The sequence below is a fragment of the Helicoverpa zea genome, chromosome 21 (genome assembly GCF_022581195.2).
Source record: "Helicoverpa zea isolate HzStark_Cry1AcR chromosome 21, ilHelZeax1.1, whole genome shotgun sequence".
Classification (NCBI taxonomy): Eukaryota; Metazoa; Arthropoda; class Insecta; order Lepidoptera; family Noctuidae; genus Helicoverpa; species Helicoverpa zea.
Window position 1 is genome coordinate 6,806,783 of NC_061472.1, and position 27,475 is coordinate 6,834,257.

The following is a 27,475-nucleotide window of genomic DNA, read 5'->3' on the forward strand; positions in this document are numbered from 1 at the left end:
TCTATGTTTATTGGGTAGGTTTATCTTGGATTACATGAAATAAGGCGGGATTGAGAAATTACGACAGTCACCGCAGAAGGGATTCATGTACCCATGTAAGGGATCATCCATGTAATTTTGTAAATTACACTTGATTTTGTCTTACAAAACATTTTGATATATATGTAATTTTAATAAAGTAAAGGAGCTTAATCTTTTTAAACTTTTTGCGTAACTTTTCGATTTGCATCAGACAAATCCTTTCAATACCTTTTATACACAGATTTGTCCTACGAAAAAATATTGAAAGGAAGCCTGCAATCACACGGAGGGATATTATGAAAGTTTTCACCTATATCACGGGTTTTTTGCACCACGTAGGGAAAAGGAGCGCAAATTTCTTTGGTCGTAAAAAGAGGAGGCGACGAAGGCTGGCATATTGAAATCTCAGCGAGTCTCGAAGCTTCGAGTGGTCTCCGTCAGTCACACTCGCTCTCAGGTTGATCCCGCTCATTGATAATAACCCGCCGTATGATTTATATCTTCAGATATTTTGCTGGCGTTATATGAAAACAATGACTCGCCTATCCTTTGTTACAAATTCATAAACTTGTTTTGTTTGTGGGTTGGGCTTCCGATGAACTATTTTTTCTTTTGAATGTTAGAAGGGTTAAACCCTTGGAGATATTATTTTTTAGAGTTACGTAGGTAAGTCTATAAATACATTTATTTTGTTTGTAGACTTCAGTAAAATGTTTTGTAATGTTTTGTCCCCAAATAAAGGAACGTTACCAAACTGCCAACTCATGCACGTCATAAAATAAATAATGGTTAAACAACTGAATTATTCGTGTTAGTTAGGACATTATTTAAAAGTTTGACGAAGAGACGTCAGCTCCCAATCTCTGTTCCCGAAAGTTCGAACAAAGTGTAGTATCGCGAACTTTATAACAACCGCTATGAATGACGTGAAGCTTTTTGTGATACAACTTTATCATTCGCTGGCTTGTTTTTTTTTTCTGGCTTATTATTAAAACAGGCCCCTTCTCCTTCTCGACGTTGTGCAAATGGGATGGTATCAGAATGACTGAATAAACCGCGTCGCAATAGGTTCAAATAGAAAAATGCTCAGTTGCAAAATTATTACATCGCTTTTAGTACACATCTCTAGGATATAATTAGACATTACGAGATGTGAAAACTTTCATAAAAAAATATTATTTTTAAAGTGTTCCATTCTTAAAATCTCTCAAAAAGAGAAGCACTCAAAACCCAACAAACAGATTCCAATTCAGCATTCCCATAAATATATCGGCATCGATAACGCGGCAGCTTGTTTCAAGACGTTTAATGTAAGAAATCGTATTTATCGCGTCTATCCCATGGGATAAATTTCCCATCGCAAGGAGGTCGGAGTTTTTGCTCGCCAGTGTAACTCGATGAGGGACGGATCAGGCCCTTCGAGGTTTATCGTCCCGAACTGCGGTATCTTCGATATGAATTAACTGGTATTGATATATACGAGTGTTTCAACGTATCTACGTGGTTAGATAAGATAGGAGGAGATAAATCATTGCTGAAATATGTTGGCTGTTGCTAGGGAATGAGAGTATTTTGTCTTCGTTTGGCAAGCATTTATTATGAGGACTAAAGTGTTGGGAAAAATATCTGAAAAGATATAAGGAGTCTAGTGAAATCGCTGTGGCCTAGTGAGAAAAGCACTACCCTCTCAAGAATGAGAGTGTGTGTTCGATACAGGGTGAGGTAAGTATAAATGCAACTTTTTTTAAGTTTGTATGTACTTTCTAAGTATATTTTATACACAAATAACTGATTGGAAGGTGAAGGAAAACATCTCGAGGAAACCCAGACTGTAAAGTCTGAAATCACCAGCTCACTTTCAGCAAGCGTGGTGATTAATGCTCAATCCTTCGCTGTGTGAGAGGAGGCCTGTGCCCAGCAGGGGAACTATATCGGGAGAATTCGAAATAGTCAAGTTTTAGGTCCTATTGATGTTTAATATCAAAATTGTCGCGTCATTGAAATTACGATTAGGCCCCTAACTATGTCAAGGTAGGCAAATAGACCATGTATGATATGGTCAAGGTTTTACATTGAGAATAATTGAAATTGAAACAAAACGAATGTCAATATCAAATTGGACATTTGTTACGGAATATATTATTATCACACTAGCTATTTTCCCGCAGTTTCATCCGAGGGAAATTCTTCTCGTGTCGGGATAAAATAAATGACCTATATTAGTCGAAAATAATGTAGCTTGCACATAGAAAGATTTTTTTCAAATTGATTCAGTAGTTTCGGAGCCTTATAAACAAACAAAAGTTTCTTCATTATTATATTAGTATAAAAGTATTAATTAACTTTAGAGATAAAATTTGAAGCATTTAATTCAGCGGTGGTGAACACGATAGGTAATCCTTTTATGGAGGGAACCTGAATACTGAATGTCGCCGGTGAGAATGCAAATGAGTGAATCTTATTTAAATCGCCATCAATTATTTTCAAATTGGCTATATTTGTCCCATATATTTTGCACTATCTCAAAATAGCAGTGAATATGCTTATATCACGAATATGTAGAATACGATAGTTCATCACTATTGAAATTCAACATTTGTGTAACTATATGTCAGAATTATAACCGTTATTTTCAACAGGTACAATCTGTATGAAAATGAAAAATATGAAGTCACACATTTTCCACATCAAAGTGTATTTAGGTATAAGTAAGTACATCCATACATACAAACATACATACATGCATACATACATGCATACATACATGCATACATACATGCATACATACATGTATATTGCTATTATATATTTCCATCAAAACTATAGATGTAGGTAAGTGACGTTATTTTATACCCAGTGCATATCATAAACTATTTTATTCCTGACCATACGACATCGTTGTTAACACGAGAACTAAAAAAATAATTGAATAACTAGTTTAATTAATTCGCAACGAGTTATTTTATGAATAACTACAATACTTTATAATATGTCTATGACATACAATATGTCTCGACGTCTCCGGTCGTCACACTCGGAACTGACAATATCCGCTGCCGGGCCGCTCTCGCGTGATTAAGAAACATCAAACATACAACATATTATTAATATTATAGAATACCTAAACTTAATGTTATTTTTGAAAACTTTGGTTGATTGCTTGTCTAGATATTCTATTGGCATACTAACAGCCAGTACATACTGATAGCTTTTACAAAACTCCTCGGAAAGAAATGTATTAATTCCTAGACTTTACCAGCTGTAAACATGCTATGTAGGTAGGGCTGCCATCCGTCCGGGTTTCCCCCGATTTGTCCTCGTTTGGAGCCGTCCGGGGGCCGTCCGGGCGGGGTTTCAAGAAGTGTACGGGGAAAACCCGGACACTTTTCATGTAAGGAAGCACCTCATTAAATTTAAGTTTATGTTAATAGTAAATGGATTACAAATTAGGTATTATTTTGTTTATAAAAATCATACTCGTTCGGGGAAAAAATGCGATTTACGCCAAATGTCCGGGTTTTTTTAATGTTTGTTCAAATTTTAAATTCGAGATGGCAGCCCTATATGTAGGTATAAGGTAGTCTAGTATAAATAAAATACTTAGATATTCGTACTATCTCTGACTATATAGGTAGAAACTTACCCAAAATAAAATTATTTTTCTGTGGCAATACGGTTGATTTTGATAATTTTGAATAAGTTGAAAATGTCGCGACGAAGCGATAGCAAGAAGTTTCTAGTAGGTAAACTTTATCGTCTAATTGGCGAGCCTTATTTTCGAATGTTCTGGTTCAATTACTTTACTTATTAAGTAAAGGTGAAACTTACCGATTAAATAATAACACCTGTATACTTATATGTTCTTCGTGGCCTTCGTAGCATGTACTACGCAGCTACGCAATGCCTACGCGTAGATAAGTCGTAGCGCGTAGAGGCTACGAGCTACGTCCGCATGTCATTAAAAAAGTACTAAAAAAAGAAATAGGGCTGTACAACACCATTGTCGACATTTCATTAGGGTTGTCAAAACCTGTTAAAAGTTTCCAACGACATTACAACTGGGAATAAGTTGAGAGAAACAAGTTCTTTGTTGACTTTCGACTTTGTTAACGCATTGATTGAGCTTGCCAAGGTTCTGTTATACTTATTACCTTGTTGATTGTTATTCTTCTGTTTTCATTATACAGTAGACGTTTGTCTTGAACTGATGATATTCGTTCGGTCGGAAAATTGGCTCAATGAGCTCAAAGCGCTCACACTCTCGATTATGTAAGGCTTTGTTCCAAGTCTTATAATAACATTGAATGTACTTACCCGTTATCCGTGAATATTCCTGTCTATATCAATGATGTTCAACCAGCAATCTATAAAAGGTCAAGTGTGTACTTAGGAAGCATGGATGCATGAAAATATGCATTATTGAGTGGATAAGGAGAGAGTAAAGGTAAGTTCACACCAGATAACACGGCTAGGTATTGCAAAACTTATAGTATTATTTATGTAATACAAAAACAGTTTATGTTCTGGTGCTAATCAGTCTTCTTCATGAGCAGAAGAGAACAAGTTAAAAACCCAGCAATAATGTACATGATTATTATTTAACTTTAATTAAAAAAAAAAAACTGACTCTATGGTGAAGGCGATTTCCATCCTACAGAATCTTGAACACAAAATGTATAAAAGGTTTTTCACGTTTGAAATTTCCTATGCACGTACAGGCTAAGGTCATTAATGTGTAATATGCCTTTGCTCAGTAGTAGGCCAATATATATACCGTGATTATATTAGCCTGTATCTACCTAATCTAATATACCTAATCTAATGCAATATTAAATACATAAACAAACACTATTAGCTAATGCATCGCCGACAGTACAGTTCGCCGACGTGTCTAACGACGGATCATTGCGAGTCGATGTTACGAGCACCGTATATTGTCGACTGTTGCACGTGACTATTGCTAGTCAATGCATATTGTGCTAACTGTGAAATACAATAATTCAGGATTCTGAATTACCAGGGTATTCATGCCATTAAGAAATGTTTTTTTTTTTTATATAAAAAAGAACGGTACTTTCAGATTGGAGGTTTCCCTCCGTGATGTTTCCGCATCGACACGAAAAGTCCAATTTTAAAGGACCCTAACTTTCCTCGAGTCATTTTGCTTTGAAGCTTCAACTTGGTAACCTGTGGAATTGAATTAGTAAGTGGTAAAAATAAGGCATCTGTTTTATAAAGAACTTTTCACTTTAAACCCTTCTAAAAAGTATTTGTATGCAAATAACGTACAAAATGTTAAATGAAATAAGCATTACCAACAAAGACCACTAATTACGAGCTCAACTCAGGAACAAAGATAATCTTACAGCCAACACAGGTACCGAACACGTAACCAGCCGAATTAAAGTGGCAAAGCTTTTAATGTAGCCTCGGAAACTTTCAGCTGTAACAAGGACGTATAGAGGGATTTCAGAACCGGTGTATTGTAATAAAAACAAATGGCCGGGTGCTTCGTACTGAGCCACTTACGCCAAATAAACTGGGACGACGTGGGCCGAATCGGTTTACTTTTCAATCTGGGGCCGGCGGCGCGGCGTCCGGGAAACAATTTACACCCTCAGTGTGAATTGTTCGTTTAGGGATAACGATGGGAACATTACGTATCATTTTTGTTTTGTTTTTCTTGTTAGAAAATATGGGGGTTTTATTAAAAATCTTTGATGGGTGTAATATCAATGACGGACACAGAAAGTTAAGGAAGAAAAAGGTCCAATAACATTAAGTACCTACTTCAGTTCTATAATAAGTTTTACGTATTTATGATTTTGAGCAGGTATTGTTGGGATATCTTGGGTTATTTGGTATTGTTCTTAGGACGATTATATCTTGCATGGGTGCAAATTTGAAATTATATTTTATTTAGTAGATGAACACAAAGCTCTCATTGTCAGACCACATCCCCAGAACTGTCTCCCAAGTTCTTGATATTATATAGAAAGAGAAAAATACTCTGAAAATTTCATTTGTGGAGTCGAGGATTTATAAATATTCATAAGTGTGACGGCTCCAGAGCAGCCTGCATTAGCCCACTACTGCTTCCTTGCCGCGCACACAATGTTCACTCAACCTTATTTATATGCACTTTTGATATAAATCCTCTTTCATGCCGCGCATTCCGTAAACTATTTAATAAAACCATTATGCTCACTTTAAAAATAAGAAATCAGTAAGGCTACAAAAAGGGTTCCCGCCGAAGCACTTTCTTATTAAGTATTTTAACGTCGCGAAAAATTATTATAAAAAGTTAAAAGCTATTTATTATGAAAGTTTTTACATAAAAGGCTTTTCGTAATTGGCGTGGAAAGTTGTAGTAATTGTAATGTGCTGAGGAAAGTGATTATTCAAAAAATATAAAGCAAGAAGAAATTTATGATATATGAAACTTCTCCGGTCTGAATATTTCTTACTGTCCTCGAATAGAATATTTTTCTGCGATGTACTATTTTATTAAAAGATGGTTTTCATTCATTCCCGTTGGCTCGGTCCTACGTATTGTTCGGAATGTAGGCTATTGTGAAATCCATTCTAAAAACTACAGGCAAATCCCTAAGGCTTGTGCTCCACAGATTGTGAAAATTTCAATCATTTATCATCATCTTTTTTATATTTTCCGTGAGAGTCACCTAGAATATAAATATGTTTTTGAAAGTAGATTGTAAATTAATAAGCCTTTCAACGATATTAACTACTTCTTAAGTTTTATATTTGTAAAATAAAAACATTTCTTGGTGAGCCAATAAAATACAAGGAATAAATGTTATTTCTGCAGTTCTTCCTTATGTACACAAAAGCTTCATATTCCAAAATCAAATTTCGAATCAGATCTTGTCACACTCGCTGTTGATTTTATATCCAGCCAGTTGAGGTACTATTAGATTAAGCCCACCGGGGTGACCAGACCTAGCAAGGAGGTTCGTTAATATTCAGTGCGCGGTTCTGCGCTCGATCTTACACGGCCTTCGTCACCGACCCAGCGGGGATGGCGACGTGACAACATTTGCCATCCCATGGTGTTTGCCAAGAACGTTGCCAAACTATCACTTTCTGTAAACGACCTTGGATGGAGATCCTAAATTGGGGTTTTGTTTTGAAAGAATTTGCTTACCAGTTTTGTACGTTTAAACGCTGAACTGCTGAATCTAGAGATAAAATTGAATCGCTTAGAGCAGTTGCTACTTTTAGGTATGTGGGTGCATCAAGGAGTTTCTACAAATGCTAGTAGAAAAGATTACGTTTAGAGATAAAATCTGGTGGAAAAATATAGAAGTTTTAGTTAGCTAGGATTTCCAGGTAAAATTAGGATACAAGGCTAAAACAAAAACTAGATAAATAGTTACCGAGGTAAGTATATCCTCAGTTGAAATAATAGTGGATTAAACAGCAGAATTAAGTCCGGTCCAGAAATAAATGGGCATTTAAATTAGGAACATATAAACTAATAACCTGACCACTTTCGGGCTAGCTGCTGATTTATTATCAAAGTTTGCCAAATAAATTACGTTTATAAGATCTTAATTTATTTTGGGGAAGAGTTAAAAGCTGCATTGTGCAATTCGGAACGTCGCTGTGGTTTTTAAGAATAGAATAAATATTCACGGGGTAAATCCGTTTGCGGTTTAACGTTAAGCTCAGCAATCGTAAGTAGTTTTGCTAATCTGTGGCTCGGCAGTCTCTGGTCGTTCTACTTTATTTATTGTGTGCACAAAAGAACTAGATTGACGAGTAATAAATCTTTCAGATTAGTGCAATGGCGCAAATGCAGCGATTGGAACTTTAAGCTGAACGCTTTCAAAGATTGATGGATGCAGTGTCTCTTTGATTGTTTTCTAGTAAGTACTTATAATTACGTAATGTAAATAAGCAAGGTTTTTTCCTGTATTTGAGTTGGAATTTACCTATGTAACTCTGTAGTAGGACCTACCTATCGTCCAGCTAAGTTGATACTAGAATTCGGACAAAGCTTGGGAAAGGTAATACCTAAGTCTCTGTACCCAACTAAGTATGTTCTTTTTACATTTCAGGTTATTGCCACGTGCATGTTTACCAGCCTAGCAAATAGTATTCCAGTTACAAGACCTGATCACGTGCCGGGATCGCGTGTCAGATGTACACAAGTTCGGTTCACGATTCCGAGCCGCAAACAATCATAAACTTCTGACATCTGTCCTTGGAACTCTTGAAAGTTCAACAGAGCGAAGCAAAACTCACTTTCGAAGACTACAAATCATAATAATTTTCCAGCCGATTTTAGTTCAGTTAAGAAAATGAATTAGTGATTTAGTGATCTCAGTTCCCCTAAATCTATTAAGTTAGTAATATCTTTTAATGATTAATTCTTGACTCTAATTTCCTGTTCTGAAATGTAGGAAAATAAATAGAAAGTTGTTCGCACAAGCGGGCGGAGGGAAATATCTCTTGCAGACGTTTTCGCATCATTCTTAAACGGAATGTTTAACATTTCTTAAATATTTACTTTGTCATAATGGAAGCTTAATGCTGAGCGGGAATACTTATTCCATCCTTCACCTGAGACACGAAGCGTTCTCGTGATACCTACCTATGTACCTACTCTTAAATTGTTGTTCTTGGGTCGCTGTGCTGAGCTGTCGCTTCATCGGTTTCCTGTTTAATATCTCTACGAAAGAAGTTATGAAAGTTACCCTATTACTTACGAATTTTCAATAGATCTATTAATGAATGTAGATTATTAAAAGGAAAACACCTCCTGCTTGGGCTGCGGAATTGTTTGAAAGAGTTTTCTGTGAACACAAGGTACATCAGAAGAAACAAAAGTATTCAGTAAAAATCTGTCATTCCCTTCCTGTTGCATACACAGCGGGACGGTAATTTCTTATTAAGTCTAACTGGTGATTACACTAGTTTACAGTACATTTGTTGCCAGGATTTTTTAAGCTGTTGTTGACTACTCATATTTAACCATATTTAAAACTATTAGTAGATTTTTTTTATCAGCTCTAGTTTTTGAGTTTCAGCTAAGTGCGGTTTAAAGAGAAAAAACGTGTATTTACCTTAAAGAATATTTGTTTAAAAATTATATTAATTGTTAAGTCCCTAAAAACTTCGCTTTAAAGCTCTTCTCTTATGTGTAGACTTTGGGAAATGGTGTATCAGAGACCAGCAATAGTTAGACATCATATTTGCATCCCAGAAACCCTGATAACGTTCTTCCATGACACGTAAATCTTGATGCATACGCTCCCCCTGCTCTTCGCTCATATCTCTTAAATTTTACGGAAATCTGTCCAGATGACTGAAGAGGAAGTGAAGTTTTATGCTCATATTGCATCCCATATCTTTTAATTGTAAAAGCAGGTCTTTGACAAGTTCAACATAATTTTCATTATAATTTTTCAAAATTCGATATAATTTTTATTCTCTGAAAGTTCAGGTAAATGCTGCACTGGACGCTGAACACATGTACTACTTCGGTTTTGCCATTTAGCTCGATTTTTGGTGTTTAAGCTGTTTACATCACGCTACAAAAGTAACAGTCGTCGAGATGATTTTTCGATCTTTTCCAAATAGTTGGTGTTTTCAGTTTAAAAGAACTTCTTTTACCACTTGTACCATAATCTTATGCATTCAACGCACGATTTACAAACACAATCAGGAGTCCAACATTTATCATTTTTATCCAACAACATTCCAAAATATAAAAATAAGTATTTTTAAGCGTCTCTGATATGAAATTTCTACACATCTCAAACACATATTCTCCACATAAGTAACAAACATGGTTTGGGTTATTTAAACAACGTCTCCTTGAACTACTCATGTTGTAAAAACTTCACATATTTGTATAAACACAATAAAATACGTAATTAAGCGACTAAAAAATTTTCAGAAATGAGAAAGTCAATAACAAGTAAAGTCGAGCTACAAAAATTTTTTTTCGGGTAGAATTAATAAAAACTAAACATAAGTGAACGTTACCAGCTATTAAATCCACGGCAACAGGCAAAAAGTTTGATTTTGTAAACTAGTGTTATCACCTCAAAAAGGGTCTTAGGGCAAAACTACTTCTGTCAAGTTACGAAGAAGAGCAGATAAAGAAAATAGTTATAAAGGGCAAAATTCCTGATGGCTACTGAAAAGATTCTTGAAAAAATCAACACAATTTTTGTTACACCAACGTGGGTGTCAGCGTCAAATTGCAAACGCACTTTGCACCTTAATTGTGTGTTTATAGAAACTATTTTAGCTTATTACACGTCTCTAGCTACTGAGAGAAGCAATCGTGCGACGGGATTCGTGATTTCCGAGAAAACTGATTCTATGCTTCCGGATTTAAAACGGTCGGTCCCAGTCCTTTAAGATATTTAAATGAGGAGAATAATTTTAATGTTAAATTGTTGCAAGTAGGTACTTTGTCACTAATCCCTTGAAATTAGTAGGTATCCTATAGGTATGACAGCAATTCGTCAGACGTAAGTATGTGGCAACCATAGATATAATATTACTAAACAAGATTGCGCACGCTCAAAATATATATTTACGAAAATGAACTCTATTCTAACGCAATAAGGTACTAAATTGGTTGCATAATACACAGAGGCAAATCCGAGCCGAGAGGGATAGTTCGAACGGAGGCTGTTTGTCTCTTTCTAACACCTTGCCAGCATAAAAAAATGTTGTGATCAAAAGTTTTGTCTTCCCAAAAACAATTGAATCACTTATATTTTTATCTTATTTTAACAATTGTAAGTCAACAAATTAATAGCAATCGCATTAATTTATTCGTATTTATTATTAAAACATAAACAACATAAATTTTTATTTTGCTTTTTTTTATTTTCTAGCGGTAACCCTGAACATTCTTGGCGCGTAATCAGCATTTAAAATTTTGTTTATATTTTTTTGTATTAAATCAATTTAAACTATTAAAATGGTGAAAAAGTGTTGCGTTTCTACTTGCAAAAGTGAATCCTATAGTGGTTGCAATATATCGTTCCACAGGTTAGCTAATAATAACATTTTCGTAAACCAAACAACTAGGGTGCCCATGAATTCTTGTAACGAGTCAAAATATGGGTGATGGATTTTAAAACTGTTGTACTATTGTTATAGCTTCCCAAAAAATGAAGAAAGGCGACATAAATGGCTCAGCAGTCTATATATGAAGTAGAAATACAAAAAAAAACAGTCTTCACTTCGAATCTTCCTGCTTTTATACTGCTAATTTCCGCTAATTATTAAAAGCCTTTATTAGTATCTTAAGGTCACAAACTGCGTAAGTTAAAACTTCAATACTAATCTGAGCAAATTCGGATTTGTCTCACATAGCTTAATCTCATAGTCACCCTATTAGAAAGGGACAGACAGCCTCCGTACTAACTGTTTCACTCGGCTCGTTTTTTGGGTTTATATGCGCAGTCCTGTTTACTAATATTATGTCTATGGTGGCAACAGACAGAAGATGTATCTTTATGTAATGTTTCATTACAATCTTTCTGGCATCTGCTGTTAAGGTTTTTTTCGCAAAATCATTAAAACTTTTATTTAAATGACCTTATTCGCCAGCATTGTAGTTGTTTGGAAAAATTTACTTACATACCTAATATCATACTATCTGCAGATGAGAAAGACAGAGAAGATGAAAATAATTTCTATCTTCTTATCTAAAAAACAGGTTGGTCGTAGAAACATTAACTAGGCAATCAGAACGTAGACATCATGTTTTATTCACATTTCAGCTACATACTACTTCCAAAAGAAACTTTCCTAACTAAATCCTAAATTATTCTAATCAATACAGTAGGCAGTTACTACGCATTGGTAAGAGCCCAACAGTCGATACAAATGAGTCCAATAAAGAAAGCTAAAGGTTCCCCAAAAGATATACGACTCGAACAAATCACCTCTTTTCTTTTATAAATTCACACATTTCTGGAACGAACAGCTTCATTACCTACATTTAAAAAAGGTCCAAAAATACTCGAGTCTTTAGAAAATTGAGTATTGGAAACGGTGGGGTCTGACCAACGATCTCACACCACGGATTAAATACTTATTGATCAGATAAACCTCAATTTTGTAAGACCCAAGATCCCATAACAGTCTGTGGTCCCTTTTACTATGTTTGCGTTTTTTAATAGATTTGATAACATTAATGGATGCATAAGCAGGCCCCGATTTTAGCAAGCTGCGTTGGATTTAAGATTTTGCAGCGTCTTTTATTTTTAGTTGGTAAACTTCAAATTTTTATGTCCATATTTGTAATGGTAGATAATTAAGGCCTTCGATCTGTATTGGGAAATCTTAATTTGAATATTTTACTTAGGTAAGGTAGGTAGGTAGGTACTCCAGAGTTTCTATCTTTTTCATTTGGCTTAACGATAGATAGCTATCGTTGAATCCTGTGCTGTGAATGCATCCTAATAATGCGATTGTAGGCTGTAGGTAGTACCTCATTATTTATGGGCGTCTAATCAGGTCATTAATTTTGCGTAACCGACCCAGTTGGCTTTTAATACGGTTGTTTAGAATTTGTTTCAGCATCCTGCATTATACGAAATCAGAGATGTGAAGAATACCGTTTTAAAGTGCTCGAAGGTGTTCAATTGACTAGACCGCAACACAAGCGTTATTATATTCCAGAAGAATTGTATGTAAAAGAAAGCATTACAAGTGAAAGTAATAGGTAGGTAGGTAAGTACAGGTTTTACCATCTAGTTCACCAATTTTTCAAATGTTATCCAAAAAGGTTTAGAAGGTGGACTAGCGTTAGGAGCCTAGCATAACGCCATTAACCGGGCAACGTTCCAATAGCTGGGCTGTGAATCAAAATCGAATCTATTCTGTTGTCTTTTATTTATGCACGGTTTTGTCTCGTTAGTTAAATCCAACTGGAAATCTAGTTATCTACACTAATATGATAAGGAGAAAATATTTGTTTGGCTCCGAAACTACTGAACAGATTTGAAAAAGTCTTTCACTTTTCTCGAGTACTATAGGCTATAAATGTTATCGGGATACGGGCAGAAGTTTTCCCGAGGACGCGGGTGAAACCGCGGAAAAACGGCTAGTAGTCTCTAAGTTTGTATTCTAAACAAATGAACTTCAAAGCTATCGAGACAATTAAAGCTTGTAATACCTAAACTATTAGCTAGATTATACGGAGGTAACTCCATTATATAAGCAATTGTCTTTGCGCGTGTAATACCTAGCGCTCGCCATAAAACTAGTGTCCCACGTGTTTCTGCAATGCTTATCTTAGTCCACAGCTATACCTAATTGCTAGCTGCATTAGTGTTATAATGCTGGTAGCTTAGTCTATTATTTTACTCTGACCAGTATTTTAAACGACTTCAAAAACAAAGGATGATTGATGTGCTTAGGTGGGTAGAAAGGCAGGTATGATCAGAAAGTCGTGGTTGTCTTCGTGGTGTGGTTGTGGTCGCTTAGTTAACATTCACACATTGGAAAATATGCAGAAAATCGGAGTAAAAACCCTCTTTTCATGGTTAAAGTTAACTACTTAATTCCAAAAGTAGGCGGAAAATCGGTTAAAATTAAGTCTCCCTTATTCATTTTCGCTTTGCATTAATTTAAATCTTTCAGCAGTTGACCCTTTTCACTTAGCTAATCCAACGTAATAATTAATATTTCAACGGCTTAGCATATTTTCATAAGAATGGTAATTTGTTAGAAATTCGAATAGTTTTGCACATACTAATATAGTGTTAAATATGTGCAAATAAAATTTCTGAAAGGTTTAAATAGCACTAGGCCGTTACGTCGTAGGACTACCGACTATCTGAGATTTTTAACAGGAACCAAATAAAATATGTCCTCGTTACAAAGTATATAGATTTATCTACTGAAGTGGTTTTACCAAGGCAATAAATATCTATCACTATTCATAAATTAACTTTTATTATATTCAATTACTCTGCTCTTCTTTGTTTCAATTTATTGACTACCTCTATTCGACAGTGACATTGACAAAGAAAGTTGACATTGACTAGTGTTTGTTTTGATCCGACAATCTATTTACTTTGCTACTTTGTACCACGCTTTGACTATTACTATTTTAAACTTAATTAATTTAATTATTAGTTTTACAACAGCACGACACCAACATGTCAGGCATTTCCGAAGAATATTTAAGTGCAGTTTTACACAAGATCGCGGATGCGAACCTCATCACTGATTGGAGTTACAATCAATTAAAGTTTGCAAGTATCGCGCAAAACTACTTCGGAATCTTAATACCTGTTGTTTTGTCGGGCACACGAAATGGAAAAGAAGTTAAATTTGAACTAGTTTTGAAATTGGCTCCGATCAATGAGCAGTATCGTGTCAGTGGTGCGGTAACTGTTATGTTCGCTAGAGAAGTCTTCGTGTACTCCGTTGTACTTAAAAAGTACCAAGAAATGCAAGAACACTTGTCTTTTGATGCTCAATATGTCATACCAAGGTGTTATTACGTTCAGAAAGACTATTGCAAGGAGGTTATAGCCTTACAAGACATGTGTGGAGACGGCTACAAGCCATACACTCATGAAATGTTCCTAGATTTGGACCATACACTGGTTTCCTTGAAATCCCTAGCAAAATTACATGCATTCTCTTTTATACTTCAAAACCAAAATCCACAGCTATATGAAGAAATATCAAAGACCTGTGTTCCATTAACAGAGCATACAAACAAAAGATACATGGATATAATGAGAGACAGATTAGATAAAGCTTTGAAAAAGTTTGAAGGCACCACATATACACCTCTCTTGCACAAGTTGAGACAGAATTGTGCTGAGCTGTTTAACGCTGCAGTAAATTCAGTTCAAAGAACATGTATTTGTCACGGGGATATATGGAAAGAAAATATTCTTTATAAATATGAGGTATTATTTGTTTCTAAAGGATCATTATATTACGTTGACATAGACATTGATTTAATATTTTTTTACTACTTGTCTAAATCACTTTATTTTTACAGGACGATAAACCGGTATCAGCCTGTGTGATAGACTACCAAACCACTAGGATATGTAGTCCAGCGTTTGACACAATGTACCTCATTATAAGCAGTACAAATACTGAACTAAGAAACCAACACTTCCACCAGTTACTGGATAGATACCGCAGTACATTTGATGAGACTTTAAAATCATTTGACTTGGAGTCCGAGAAGGTATATTCTCGGCAAATGTTTGAGAAAGATTTGAAGGTTGTTTCACCAGCCTGTCTGGTGACTGCGAACACAGCATTATGGTTGTCCAATGGATTGCAAGAAGAAGGTCATGTGAGAAGTAAAGTGGTTTGGAATACTGGTGATGAGAAGCAAAAGGCTGTAGATAGGTACAAAGGGATTGTTAAAGCTATGATTGATGATCTTACTAGTTATAGCTATCTTGATCTTAGTGAGATTTTGTGATAAATAGTAAATATATAGAAATCTGAATTGTAATGTGGGGGCGTTATGTTAATAGCAACAAGCAGCTTTTATAGTTGGAACGAAAATGCATATCAATAGTCAATATTAATTTGCAATTTTTAAAGGCTATAACTTCTGGCATAATAAAATAGGAATCTGTTGAATCTAATTCTTAATTAAATTAAGTTAAAATTATATAATTATTAAAAACTAGTTATCTAAGAAATGAATATTAGTGCCAAATGTTATCAATTAAAATAAGAGAACAAACAAGTATGTCATAAAGATAAGACTTTTTGTTCTCACAAAATAATAAACATTGTTATGTTGAAGAAATCTCATCATGAATAGGTGTAAGTTTAAATATATTCTAAGTAACCTGTCTTAGTTGTTTTTCTATGACTAGGTATTGGTATATTATTGCCATTTAAATGTCTGTTGATGTTAACTAAATTGCCAATATTCTCACAAAACATTGATTAACGCAGATGATAAAGACAAAGATAAATTTCGCCAAAAATAAAATATATCTTCTGGTTCCATACAAACAAAACCTCTTTGTAAGGTAAAACCATAGAGCCTGCACTGGTCTTTACCAAAGATTTATACCTCCTCAACATTTATTAGCAGTTAATTGTTATGTACATACAAATGAAGTTCTAATTTTATACCAAGCCATATTGTTGAATACTTTTACACAGAAGTAAATAAATATTTTGTTTACAACTTTGTTTATTGTTTTCGTTTGCAGTGATTGTGGAAATGTTAATGTGAATTAATGAAGGAATCCAAGTATGACCTTTTGAAGATCGAAAGTTTCTTTCCAAAGTTTTTGAAGTAGGGTTTTTCCTATAAAACGGGTCAATGACAGTAGTTTATGAAAATCATCATTATTAAATTACGTTGCAGTTTTTTCAATATTACATAGATATGCACAAAAAAACGTTGTTCCTTATAGTTTATTCTGTTTATTTTTTGCAAAATTTTTAGAAGTTTAATTTCACTAATCTCGATTTTGTAAAGTGCACAGGGTTGAGTTCGTGCACTACTTTTTGTGGGAATTCTAAATGCTGTGGGTGAGTGGCCGATTGCTGACGCACTCAAATCCTCTGCATAATGCAGAAATTCCTCAGCGTCCCGACTCGCAAATTTATAAGGCAGCAGGCAGGTCTGGGATAAACTTAGTTTAAAAATTCTTTTAAGTTACAAAAACATTTTCGCCGAGTTTTTAATAATTACGTTTTTTTTGCAGGGTTGTTTCTCTATATTCTTGACGATGACGTGTTGTGGATTAAAATATATCTAACTAGCCGTTTTTCCGCGGTTTCACCCGCGTCCCGTGGGAGCTGTTACTCGCAGATAATATAGCTTTCTAATGGTGAAAGAAAATTTAAAATCGGTCCAGTAGTTTTTGAGTTTATCCATTACAACCAAACAAACAAACAAACAAAGTTTTCTTCTTTATAATATTATATAGTATAGATATAATCTTATTCTTCTACCTTGATTGGTTTGGTGATTCAGTTTGACACTACAAAACTTTATTTTACGACAGTTCTTATAATTTTTTATAGTAGGTAAATTGGCATTATTTTCTTTGTATTGAGTTAAGTAGATGAAATGTCGGTTAACATAACTTTGCGTGTTAACAAACAAGAAAACAAGTATCTAATTCCTTAGCCTCTTATCAAGTCTCATTCCAGAAGTAGGCCCTCAAACTTACTGGGTACTTACTTATAAAGCTTATGGTTTGTGTTAGTTAAAGTTATTCCCAGATGTAGGTACCTAAGTAGCTCCCACGGAGAACAACATGATTAGCGGAGGTGCCATAACGGAAAATTTCCTAAGAAAGTAGCGCGCCAAAATGTAGGTGTGCGGAACGTTACTGTTTTCGCCCTTATATACGCCTTCTTTGGACCCGACCATTTTTTGTAATAGTTGACAGATGTCTCAAAGAACCCGAACGCCTCGTTAGTTCACTCGTAACTTATCGTTTAAGTCGTGCGTATGTATTTGAACTGGAAGAAGGCGCCTGACCTACCTGTGTTATGGAACTTCCGCTTATCTTTCCTTACTCCGTGGTGGCTCCCCACACAATACCCGCTGTGCAGACTTCAGTGAGAGCAAACTTCGTCGATCAGCTATTTTAATTGTTGTGCTTAAGTCTCTGAATGAAGACACGTTACTAAGCTCTATCATAAAACCTCTTAGCTACTTACATAGGTATTTAAATGTTTTCTATTAGTGGGTCATGCATTTTAATAACAATGTATAAAAAAAAATGAGATTACTAGATTAGCTTTTTCATGGGGTTTAGACCGGGTCCCGTGGAAAACTACTTGTCGCAACCAGGGGCATTCATCCCATATGAGTGAAAATTCACATACATTCACATTCATAAAATTCGGGCAAGTACACGAAGGAGTTCATAAGGGAGGACATAAAGAAGTACATAATATTAATGTATAATAGTAGTAAATATAAAGATATAGAATTTGGAAGTCGACCACTATCGTATTGCATCTGCGTCCCAATAGAAAAGGTCTTCATTTAGTTTCCGCAATGGTGACTCAATCCAGTTATCATTAAAGTGATGTTATCCCATAATAAATTGTGTGCTAACGACAAAGGTAAAGTTGTCTTGCTTTCCTTACCCCGTAACTGCGATACTAAGGACATTAAAACAATAAAACCCAGCTCGAGTGTAACGGGTGCCTTTCCGAGCAGTTAATGTTATTTTAAACTTGAATATTAATTAATTTTCATTATACCTACTGTTTATTTGGACCTCATAATTCCGGTTTGCGTGTTTTCATTTATATTTGTAGATGTTCATTTGAAAGAAAGAAAGAAAGAAAATAAGTTTTATTGCGCAAAATATAAGACGCATAAATGCCCTTAACAAAATGAGCATAACATGGATAAAAAGATAAAAAGAACATAAAACAAATTTAAGGGAAAATATGCCTCCTAAAGCGTGCAATACGGCCCTCGCTCAGCATAATGCTGCAACCCGTAACGAGACAGAGTCACAGCGCTGGTTTTCAGCGATAGCCGGTGCTACCGCGATGACGTCAACCGGTGGAACTAATGAATAAAATAAATAAATAAATAATACCTACTTAACTTTGCATGAATATTGTGATTTGTGTTGTGATATGAACATATGTGAAATTGTGTAGTGGGTGGATGCATAGTGTGTTTTCGGAAGAGATTGACAGTGTATATATGACCACAGATAATACATATAATACGGGTTTGACCATGACCATGGTAATATAGGTTTTGACAATGACAGATGACAGTAAGTGAAAAAGTCTACAAGAAAAAAAAAAAACAACACAAAAAAAAAAACAAAAAACAAAAAAAAACAACAAGAAAAAAAAACAACAAAAAAAAAAACAATTAAATTTGTTTGTTTTATGTTTTGGTAAGATGGTTTCTTTCAGGGTTCTAAAGATGTAAGTCCTGTGAAGCATTGGACAGACTGGGCGGTCTTGTTTGCTTAATAACTCATGTGCTGTATAGTAGTATTGAACTCTCGTTCCTGTCTAGCTAGATACGTATACATAGAAATGCCTAGTCCACACATTAAAACACTCACTTTTGCTTCAGAAGGACTAGAAGATGTAAATACAGTTATGTAGGTAATTTTCTTGACAATAATTGCATCAGAAGGACTAGAAGATGTACTTAAATGCGGTAACACAATTTTCTTGAAAATATAAATGGTTCGTGAAATGAAATAACCTACTTCGCTCACTATTTCTGCAAGTTCAAGACCCAGTGCTTATTTTGATACACTAAAAACAAAAGACAACCAAGCACATTCTCAGAATACTTCTTAAGCATTGCTCGTGTCATAAATTGTCGCGGGATCTGCGTACAAATGGCAAAAGCGTTGCTTGGCGTTCCGCCAGGCAAAGTTACTCGCGCGTTTAGACCGCACACACGACCTCAATACGGGTCAGGTGTAACCGTAACACCCTTTCTAAGTCAGGCTTTGCTTATTCTTTTACATGATACTAGTTGTGCCTCGTAGTTTTTCCCGCGTCCCGGGATACTCAGCTTTCTAACAGAGGAAGAATTCTTCAAATTGGATCAGTTGTTTCGGAGCCTTTAGGGTAAAACAAAGGAGATGGCCAAAAAAACACCCAGAGTCGACAGGAACTTCATATGTATGATTGGATTCAGTATAATTTGTGGATTTTAAAAAGTATTTCAAATCATCTAAAAACCATGGGGTTCTCTTTTTATAACGTTTTTTCGATCAAGATTTTAGTTCACAAAAAAGTTTACTTTTACTGTTTGATGTTCGTTAGAAGTTGAATGCAGACTCGTGATTGGACCGTTTTACATTGCTAAGTCATTTGTTATATTTGACAATGTCACATGGCGCGATTTTCAAAGACAATTTCTCCAAAAACATTTCATAGCCAGTTGTGAAGGTTGCATGGAACTGCGAAACCTCTCCAAGTAGGTAAGGTCGGTGCTTAATCGTATCTGGAGTGGTTAAATACAAGACCTTTTAATCACCAGGCCAACTCTGAAACTATGGGGTTATTACTAGTGGCTTGTATAATGTTAGTTTACTTTGCTTTTTTATGTCCCTTGATGTTAATAATCTTTAAAATCAAGATATATTCAACATAATCTATTTTTGCGATAATATGAAATAGCTCCTATACCCCATGGATTTCAGTCTGGATTTTTTGGCACCATCAAAGGTCTATCATAAAGAATCTATTGGTAACCATTTCATTGCTGTCGATTCTGGGTTTTTTTTCTATGAAAATTTGGCCATCTCCTTTCTGCTCGTACCCGAATAAAAATAGCTTATGGTACTCGCGCAATAATATAAGATTGTTTACTTTTAGTTAAGTCCCTGGTGTTAATTCTCCGTACCAAATGTTATGTCTTTTGGTGAAATTGAAATAGAGAAAAGACATTTAGAATTTACAATATTAGCAGGGAAATAAAGATCTCCGTGCTAGATTCGACTGGCTATAGAAAAGTTAACTTTAAATTGTGGTCGTGACCGGGGCAGGTCCAATTGGGAGCTTTAATTATGTTTCATTAAAAGATAAGGGTCGATACCAAAAATAAAACTATTTAATTCAACAATGCGTGACCTTTTCGAATTGGTATGGTCAAGACCTTCATTGTGTAAGTCCTATATAAATGTCGAACTTACAATGGAATTCAGTATACAGACATACTGCAGACTAAACAGTCGGCCGACTTACTTTTTAAGAAACGTGAACTCAATCAATGTTTCACCCAAATACCTGATCGTTGTGATGTGCTTACCTCATTATCATCATCATCTTCCTGTCCTATTTCCAAGTCATTTGGGGTCGGCGCAATATGTCTTTTTCTTCCATTCCTCTCTGTCAGACGTCATACTTACATTACTTACATCCACTCCCTTCTGCATCATGTCATTTTCTTTCAGACTGATTTATGAATTCCAACTATCGGCCAACTAAAAGTTTGCAGTGTGTGGGTACTCTAGTGGCTAAAATTATTTGGTTTCCTTGTTAGATCCTCTCAACTATCGTCGGTACCTACACTAAAAATCTCTTAGCGGGTTGTGCGAAGCCTGTTGGCATTTATTTTAATTGTGGTGCAAATAAAAGTAGATAGTAACCAGATTTGCACGACCACGTTTTAATAATAACTGCTATATTCTTAGAATCACACTACTTACAATATGTAATTTCAGTTAATTGTACCTTCACCTTAGAGGTCAGCAAGGCGTAGGTGCAATGCAGTCGCATTAAAATTAACATTTAATTTAAATACCGCCCACGTTTGCCACATAAAAGCTCAACAGTTATAACTTCCCCACTATCTATGATTATTAAGTTGGACATTTAGTCTAATCGAGTTGACCCAGTGGCTCGTTTTATCTAGAAATAGAGCTTACTTTGTTCTATATGTGTGTGCGCCACAAGTTTCAAATTAAAAAACTTTCTTGGAATTAGTTTGGGAAAGTGTTGGGCGTTTACCGCTTTCTTTTATCTTGGAACTATTATTTTTATGTAACATCTCAAATGTGCTACTAAGTCTGAAGTTTGGTCTGTGGAAAGCTACATGTCACATGAATAGGATGTAATTCCTGGAATAGTAGGTAGATATTGTTAGCATTCAGCTCAGTGCAGTCAGAGGTAACCAGGTGATAATGTTCTGACTTCACAAGTCATATTCGAGCGAACACCCCTGGGTCGCCGGGGCATTACACCTACGACGTATTTTACGAACTATGATACTGCATTTCGTGGCGATTAATATCAGTAACTCATACGACAGCCACAAATCACATGATTTATTGTCCAATTTATTATATTACTCATTGTCAGAGGCGTATTACAGTGTTATTTATCGATAAGTCATCAATTTTGTATTTTCCCCTGTCAATTCATTGTAGGAACGATGACCCATGCGGAGCTACGCTGTTAGAATTAACAATATTATTACAAGCATTCTTTACATCATGATGAGGTACCACGGTGACCCATCCAAACAACAGTGATGGTAAGTTCAACTTGCACCTACATCGTTGTAGCCCGGTAGAATGTAGCCCGAGTATTCTACTACAATAATAGTAGGTAATTACGTGGGCGAGTCGTCGTGTGCGGTTAGTATTGAGTTTCACAGATTGTATCTGCATTTTAGATTGGCTGCCGTGCTCGGGACCGCGCCGGGAAGCTTAGCACTTCTGTACATTGTTTTATTTTCATTATTTTTCTAATAGTTACTCTTTGTCTGCACTGCTAATTCTACGTCTTTTAACGTTTTCATTGGACGTGTTTTAATTAAAAAGGGAGAGAATCGAAGCGCTTTTATGTAAAATTGCGTAATCTTACGGTAATTGGATTGCAACTGGCTGTTTGGGAATATATTTTGCATTCATTAACCAGTCAAAGTGACTTCCTTGTAATTTAAATTGGATGACATTTGACCCTAAGTAAAATGGAATACTTTCATTAAAAAATACAACAAAACGTAAAATGTAATTACATGAGACAGCATGAGAAATCCAGCAAATTGTAAAACAAAGCTGCGGTGTGAGATAGCAGGGGCCGAGGCGAGGTCGCAGACTGATACTTATTACTAAAATCTTTTAAGCTCGCCCGACCCAGGATATATAGCGATATATTTCGCTCTCCCTGGCACACGAACAAACTGAGAATTTCAATTTGAGGAAATATTACACATACATTGTACCTACGGAGAGGTAGTGCCAGTTCATCTCGAGAGCGTTGGATGTTTGTCCTTGTTGTTGAAGTCTTAAAGGATATTAGTGGTGACTTATGTAGAGAGAACGATGCACAGGATACATTTAAATATCTGCGCAGTGATGGAGAAGTCAATTGTAAGGTTTAGGTAATGCAAGAGGATAGGAATACAATGTTCAATACTGTTAAGTATTTTTCTACTCAAGATGCAGAATGCAAACTTTTAAATGCAGAATAACTTTCTGACTTCTATTTAAAGCATCGACAATTTGAATGAAAATGAACGTTTGCTGAGTAACAGTTTAGCGAACTGCTAAATTCATTAATATTGTCTTAACTAATGGCTAAATGCGAGAGTCCCGGATTAAATATAGCGTGCTTGCTTAAATAGCTGGATTCAATTAATTTAATCGCTGGCCTCTTCATCGAATGAACTCTGGCTATTGTTGAAAGATTTTCGCAGTAAGTTCAACCCTCTACCTTTTGGCCTCCCATTTAATTTAGAATGCTATTAAGATGATAATAACAACATCCTTTGTACAGACTAATTGTAATATTAATATTCGGATAAGGTGTAGGTGTGGAATAATTCGCACGCGTATTCCCATTTGATGAGCACGGGTGCCGTATAATTTTGGATCCGTATCTTACAAGGGGTTTTACAAGACTACATACATTTATTTTTGTAGAGGTTTTAGACTTAATCTCGACAACTTAATCATTTAAATCCTGATTAAATTAGTGTCTTTAACTTCAGAAACGATGGATTTGCCTATCTTCCTTTAATCAACAAAGTCAAAAACAATTTGCGTTGGCTTCATTACCTATGTATTTCAAAGGGAGGATGGAAAGATGGCATTTCTTATGATTGAATTTTGCTACCATATTTTCCAATTTTTGATAGTCGTGGTGTGGCCTAGTGGGTAAAGGACCAACCTCTCAAGTATGAGGGCGCGGGTTCGATCCCAGGTCAGGCAAGTACCAATGCAACTTTTCTAAGTTTGTATGTACTTTCTAAGTAGGTATATCTTAGACACCATTGACTGTGTTTCGGATGGCACGTTAAACTGTAGGTCCCGGCTGTCATTGAACATCCTTGGCAGTCGTTACGGGTAGTCAGAAGCCAGTAAGTCTGACACCAGTCTAACCAAGGGGTATTGGGTTGCCCGGGCAACTGGGTTGAGGAGGTCAGATAGGCAGTCGCTTCTTATAAAGCACTGGTACTCAGCTGAATCCGGTTAGACTGGAAGCCGACCCCAACATGATTGGGAAAAGGCTCGGAGGATGGATTTTCCAATTTTTGATAGCTCAGCGCCTCAGCGTATCTTGTCTTACAGTTTTTTCGTCCTAGGTAACAAAAACTGTCTCGACAGAGCTAAATGGTACAGGTAAGTCGTTTTATTGGATTTGCGATACTGTGATTCGGGTTGTAGTAAACCGATTTACGTCGTTGAGCCGTGGTAATCTATGGATTCCTTCGAGGAGCACGCACAATATTGAGCAGATTGAAAATAACCAGCTTACGTGAAAATCACACTTCAATTGGAAGCGGAATGTGGTGGAAACGAATCGTTCACGGTTAATACTATTGAATTTAAACTGACTTTTTACTGGAGAAGTTTAGATTATTTTGTTCATGGACGTTGTGTAGATCGAGTGTTGGGGCAAAATTAAGTGATCGCTTGTTTGATTTCGTATGGAGATAACTGATTGTTATCTGATTATCGGTCTAAATCATACCTTTAAGGTGACAGTATCAAGATATTTCAGTGCCTCGACTAACTATATATAACTGCCTCGTTGGTCTAGCTGTCGCAAGTGCGGCTGCTGAGCACGAGGTCTCGGGTTCGATTCCCGAGTCGGGCCGAAATCGCTTTGTGTGTTTTAGAAGACTTTCACAAAGCAGCCCGGAGCCTGGAAGCTGGTGATTGATACACCCGTGCATCGGAGAGCACGTAAATGTCGGTCCTGCGCCTGATCTCTCTCCGGTCGTGTCGGATTACCGTCCCATCGGGCTATGAGAGTTAAGGAATAGTGAGTGCACCTGTGTCTGCGCAAATGCTCGTGCACTATAATATGTCCTGCGTAGTTGGCTAATCTCCTTACATGAGAACAGCCGCCGTAGCCGATAATCGGCTAGGAGGACATCATCATCATCATCATTTCAGTGCCATTATTTTTTTAAAATTTATTTTATTCCCCAAGGTTTTAAAGTTTTAAAGTTTTTTTCAAATTTATCTTATGTGCTAAGCCCCACAAAACCGTTGCAATGGTTGGACTGTGGGGTCAATGAGTATCTATAATAACAATTAAATTTACTTATATCTAAATATTATAGAGATAATTTAACTTGCAATTACATATATAAAACTTAAATAATTTCTAAATAATATAATTTTAATTTATAAACGACCTAAGTACTACCTATGTGGACCTAAGTACTACCTCTTTGAGAAATAGACCGTATGACCTAAGTATTTGTGTTGAAGATAGGTTTTGGGATAATCCTACGTAGCCGTTCAAAAAATCGAGATTGACACACGATATATCAAGCGGTTTAAAAAAATACTATGTACGGTACATATGTCTCGCAGTAATTCCAGGGTGACTTACCAAGTCATTTATCAACGTCTTCCTAAACAGCTGAACCTACTAAAATTAAATTTCGCTAGGGATGTATCTTTAACGGAGGGAAATTGTATAACATTTTTGCTTGAAGCTAAATTACCTTACGTAGTGTGCACTCGAGCTTAAGTTTGTGTTGTGTTTGTGTTCTTAAATTTTATGTAATATATATGGTGATACATCTGCTAACAGAAAGAATAATACGGCAGGTACCTAAATGTATTTCCTTGATCAGGTTTCTAAAATTCTTTGTTGCACCTTAAAAAAGTTCCGGCTTTCCCTACACTGAATCCAGTTTTTTAAGTTCACGTTTCATATTAACGTGAGACAAGTTCTAAACTCAAATTACCTCAGCGCTACCTTAAGATTCTTTCTTACACCAATCATAATTTACATGCCCTAATTCCCTGAAGTTATAATAGGCAGTATAATTGACTACGTTACTTACACCCCGCTGTACTCGCGCTTAGTATTCAAGTGCTTGTCATCATATCACTTGGGGGGACGCGATACCACATCGTTTACAGCGAGCGCCGCGCCACGCATGTTGATGAGAACTCGCTGGAACATGGCGCCGGTGGTACCCTGGGCAATGAGGAAGGGAATCACAGAAGAATCGGTGAGCTAATTAGTAAATAGTAGTATGGCAATATTTTAGATGTTTTTTGTAAATAAACGTGTAAAATGTTTTTGGAAAACATGCATTGTGCGTAGGTACAGAAAAGAAGTGTTATTCCCTGCCAGTTCCTGGGAGTTGTCAGTTCTAGAGTGAATGGGTTACATAAATGTACGTATGTTCTTCTTTCAACCATATGGATCACTTTCCATTGCTGAGAAATTGTAGTTAACATCGTTGTTTTGATATTGTCTCATCAGGTGATTTGTGTTAACATTGACTGTTCAATATAATTCTCTCTTTAAAATTACTTTTCCCTATCCCTCTTTACAAATAAACATATACTTACTAAGTATATCTAACTACGATCGTGGCTGTAACTAAATGTTACCCTTCTCTGCCTCTTTTCCTTGTGGCCGTAAAGAATAGTAAAGGGAAGGGGTTGCGCGTTTTCAGCGGTGACAGTGAGTCGGTAGGCTCGCTGCGCACTTGTCAACTGAACAACTAGTTTCTTTTATTGTTTTATTGTCTTTCCTTTGGTTGGTTAGACCTTAAGAAACTGGTTTAGACTGGTTTTAATTTGAGTATTTTTATGTAATTTAATTACAAAATATTATCATAACATTTTTAATTGTCAGTGAATTAATTAAATAACATGTGTCTGCATGTTATTTAACATTGTCAACTATATTGTAGTTTTCAATTTGGACAAAATATATTCTATCTGGTCTTATTCAATGTCACACCGATGTACATTCTCGTAAGTCTATGAACTATAAAAATAAATATTTTCTTTAGCTATACAGCAAAATTCATAAAGAAGGACATTTATTTATTTTACTGTGCCCATCGTTTACGATTTATATCCTCGTTTGCGACCTGCCTAAATAAAGTCTGTAAAAATGTGTGTAGTTTAGTCGTAAAGTGCGTTCTATTGCGCAAACAACACACTCGTTGACACAAGATTGTGAAGTTTTGTAGCTGCTCGTACTTTCACACAACATCAGGCTCCGTAATAGAGAACTTACTTACCTAGGCAATTTCAGAACAGTATATTTTTACGTACATATTTTGTTCTGACAACTTTCCTTGGCAAATTCATTTATATTTGTACTGTTGTTTTTTTTTTCAGGCTTTAGCAACAATAAAGGAAACGATTTTAAATGAGAATTTACGACCTTTCATCGCGTTTGTTTTTTCACTTGCTTCTATTTGTTGACCTTTGGAATTAATTCGATTTTACGACGATTTTATTGATAGAGGAAATAATAGTGGTTCATAAAAAAGTTGGAATTTTTATTTGATATCGATAAAAAACTTTTCATCCCACCATCTCGGAAAGAGTAGTTTTACCCTTTGATATCTGAGCGCGAAAGCCGTTTTTATCTTCTAGAGCGGCAAAGTGATTTCAATTTAGAACATCGTGTGCAATGCTCCATTTGTGACAATCTTGATAAGACTTTTCAAACAAATACATATTAATCAAATAAAATACTGCTTAAAATAATTATT

General features: G+C 35.7%; 1 protein-coding gene across 1 annotated transcript; it reads left to right on the forward strand.

Moving 5' to 3' along the window:
• Nucleotides 1-14,085: 14,085 nt before the first annotated feature.
• LOC124640984 lies at nt 14,086-16,207 on the forward strand. The gene is made up of 2 exons (XM_047178983.1): nt 14,086-14,948; nt 15,044-16,207. The coding sequence occupies exons 1-2, from the start codon at nt 14,184-14,186 to the stop codon at nt 15,479-15,481; spliced, it is 1,203 nt and encodes a 400-aa protein (XP_047034939.1). The 5' UTR covers nt 14,086-14,183; the 3' UTR covers nt 15,482-16,207.
• The last annotated feature ends 11,268 nt before the right edge of the window (nt 16,208-27,475 follow it).

Excerpts from the sequence above, each read along its gene's own strand:
- LOC124640984 (XM_047178983.1), top strand. The coding sequence starts at position 14,184 with ATGTCAGGCATTTCCGAAGAATATTTAAGTGCAGTTTTACACAAGATC. Across the intron at positions 14,949-15,043 it reads ATATTCTTTATAAATATGAG|GACGATAAACCGGTATCAGC; the intron begins GTATTATTTGTT and ends TTATTTTTACAG.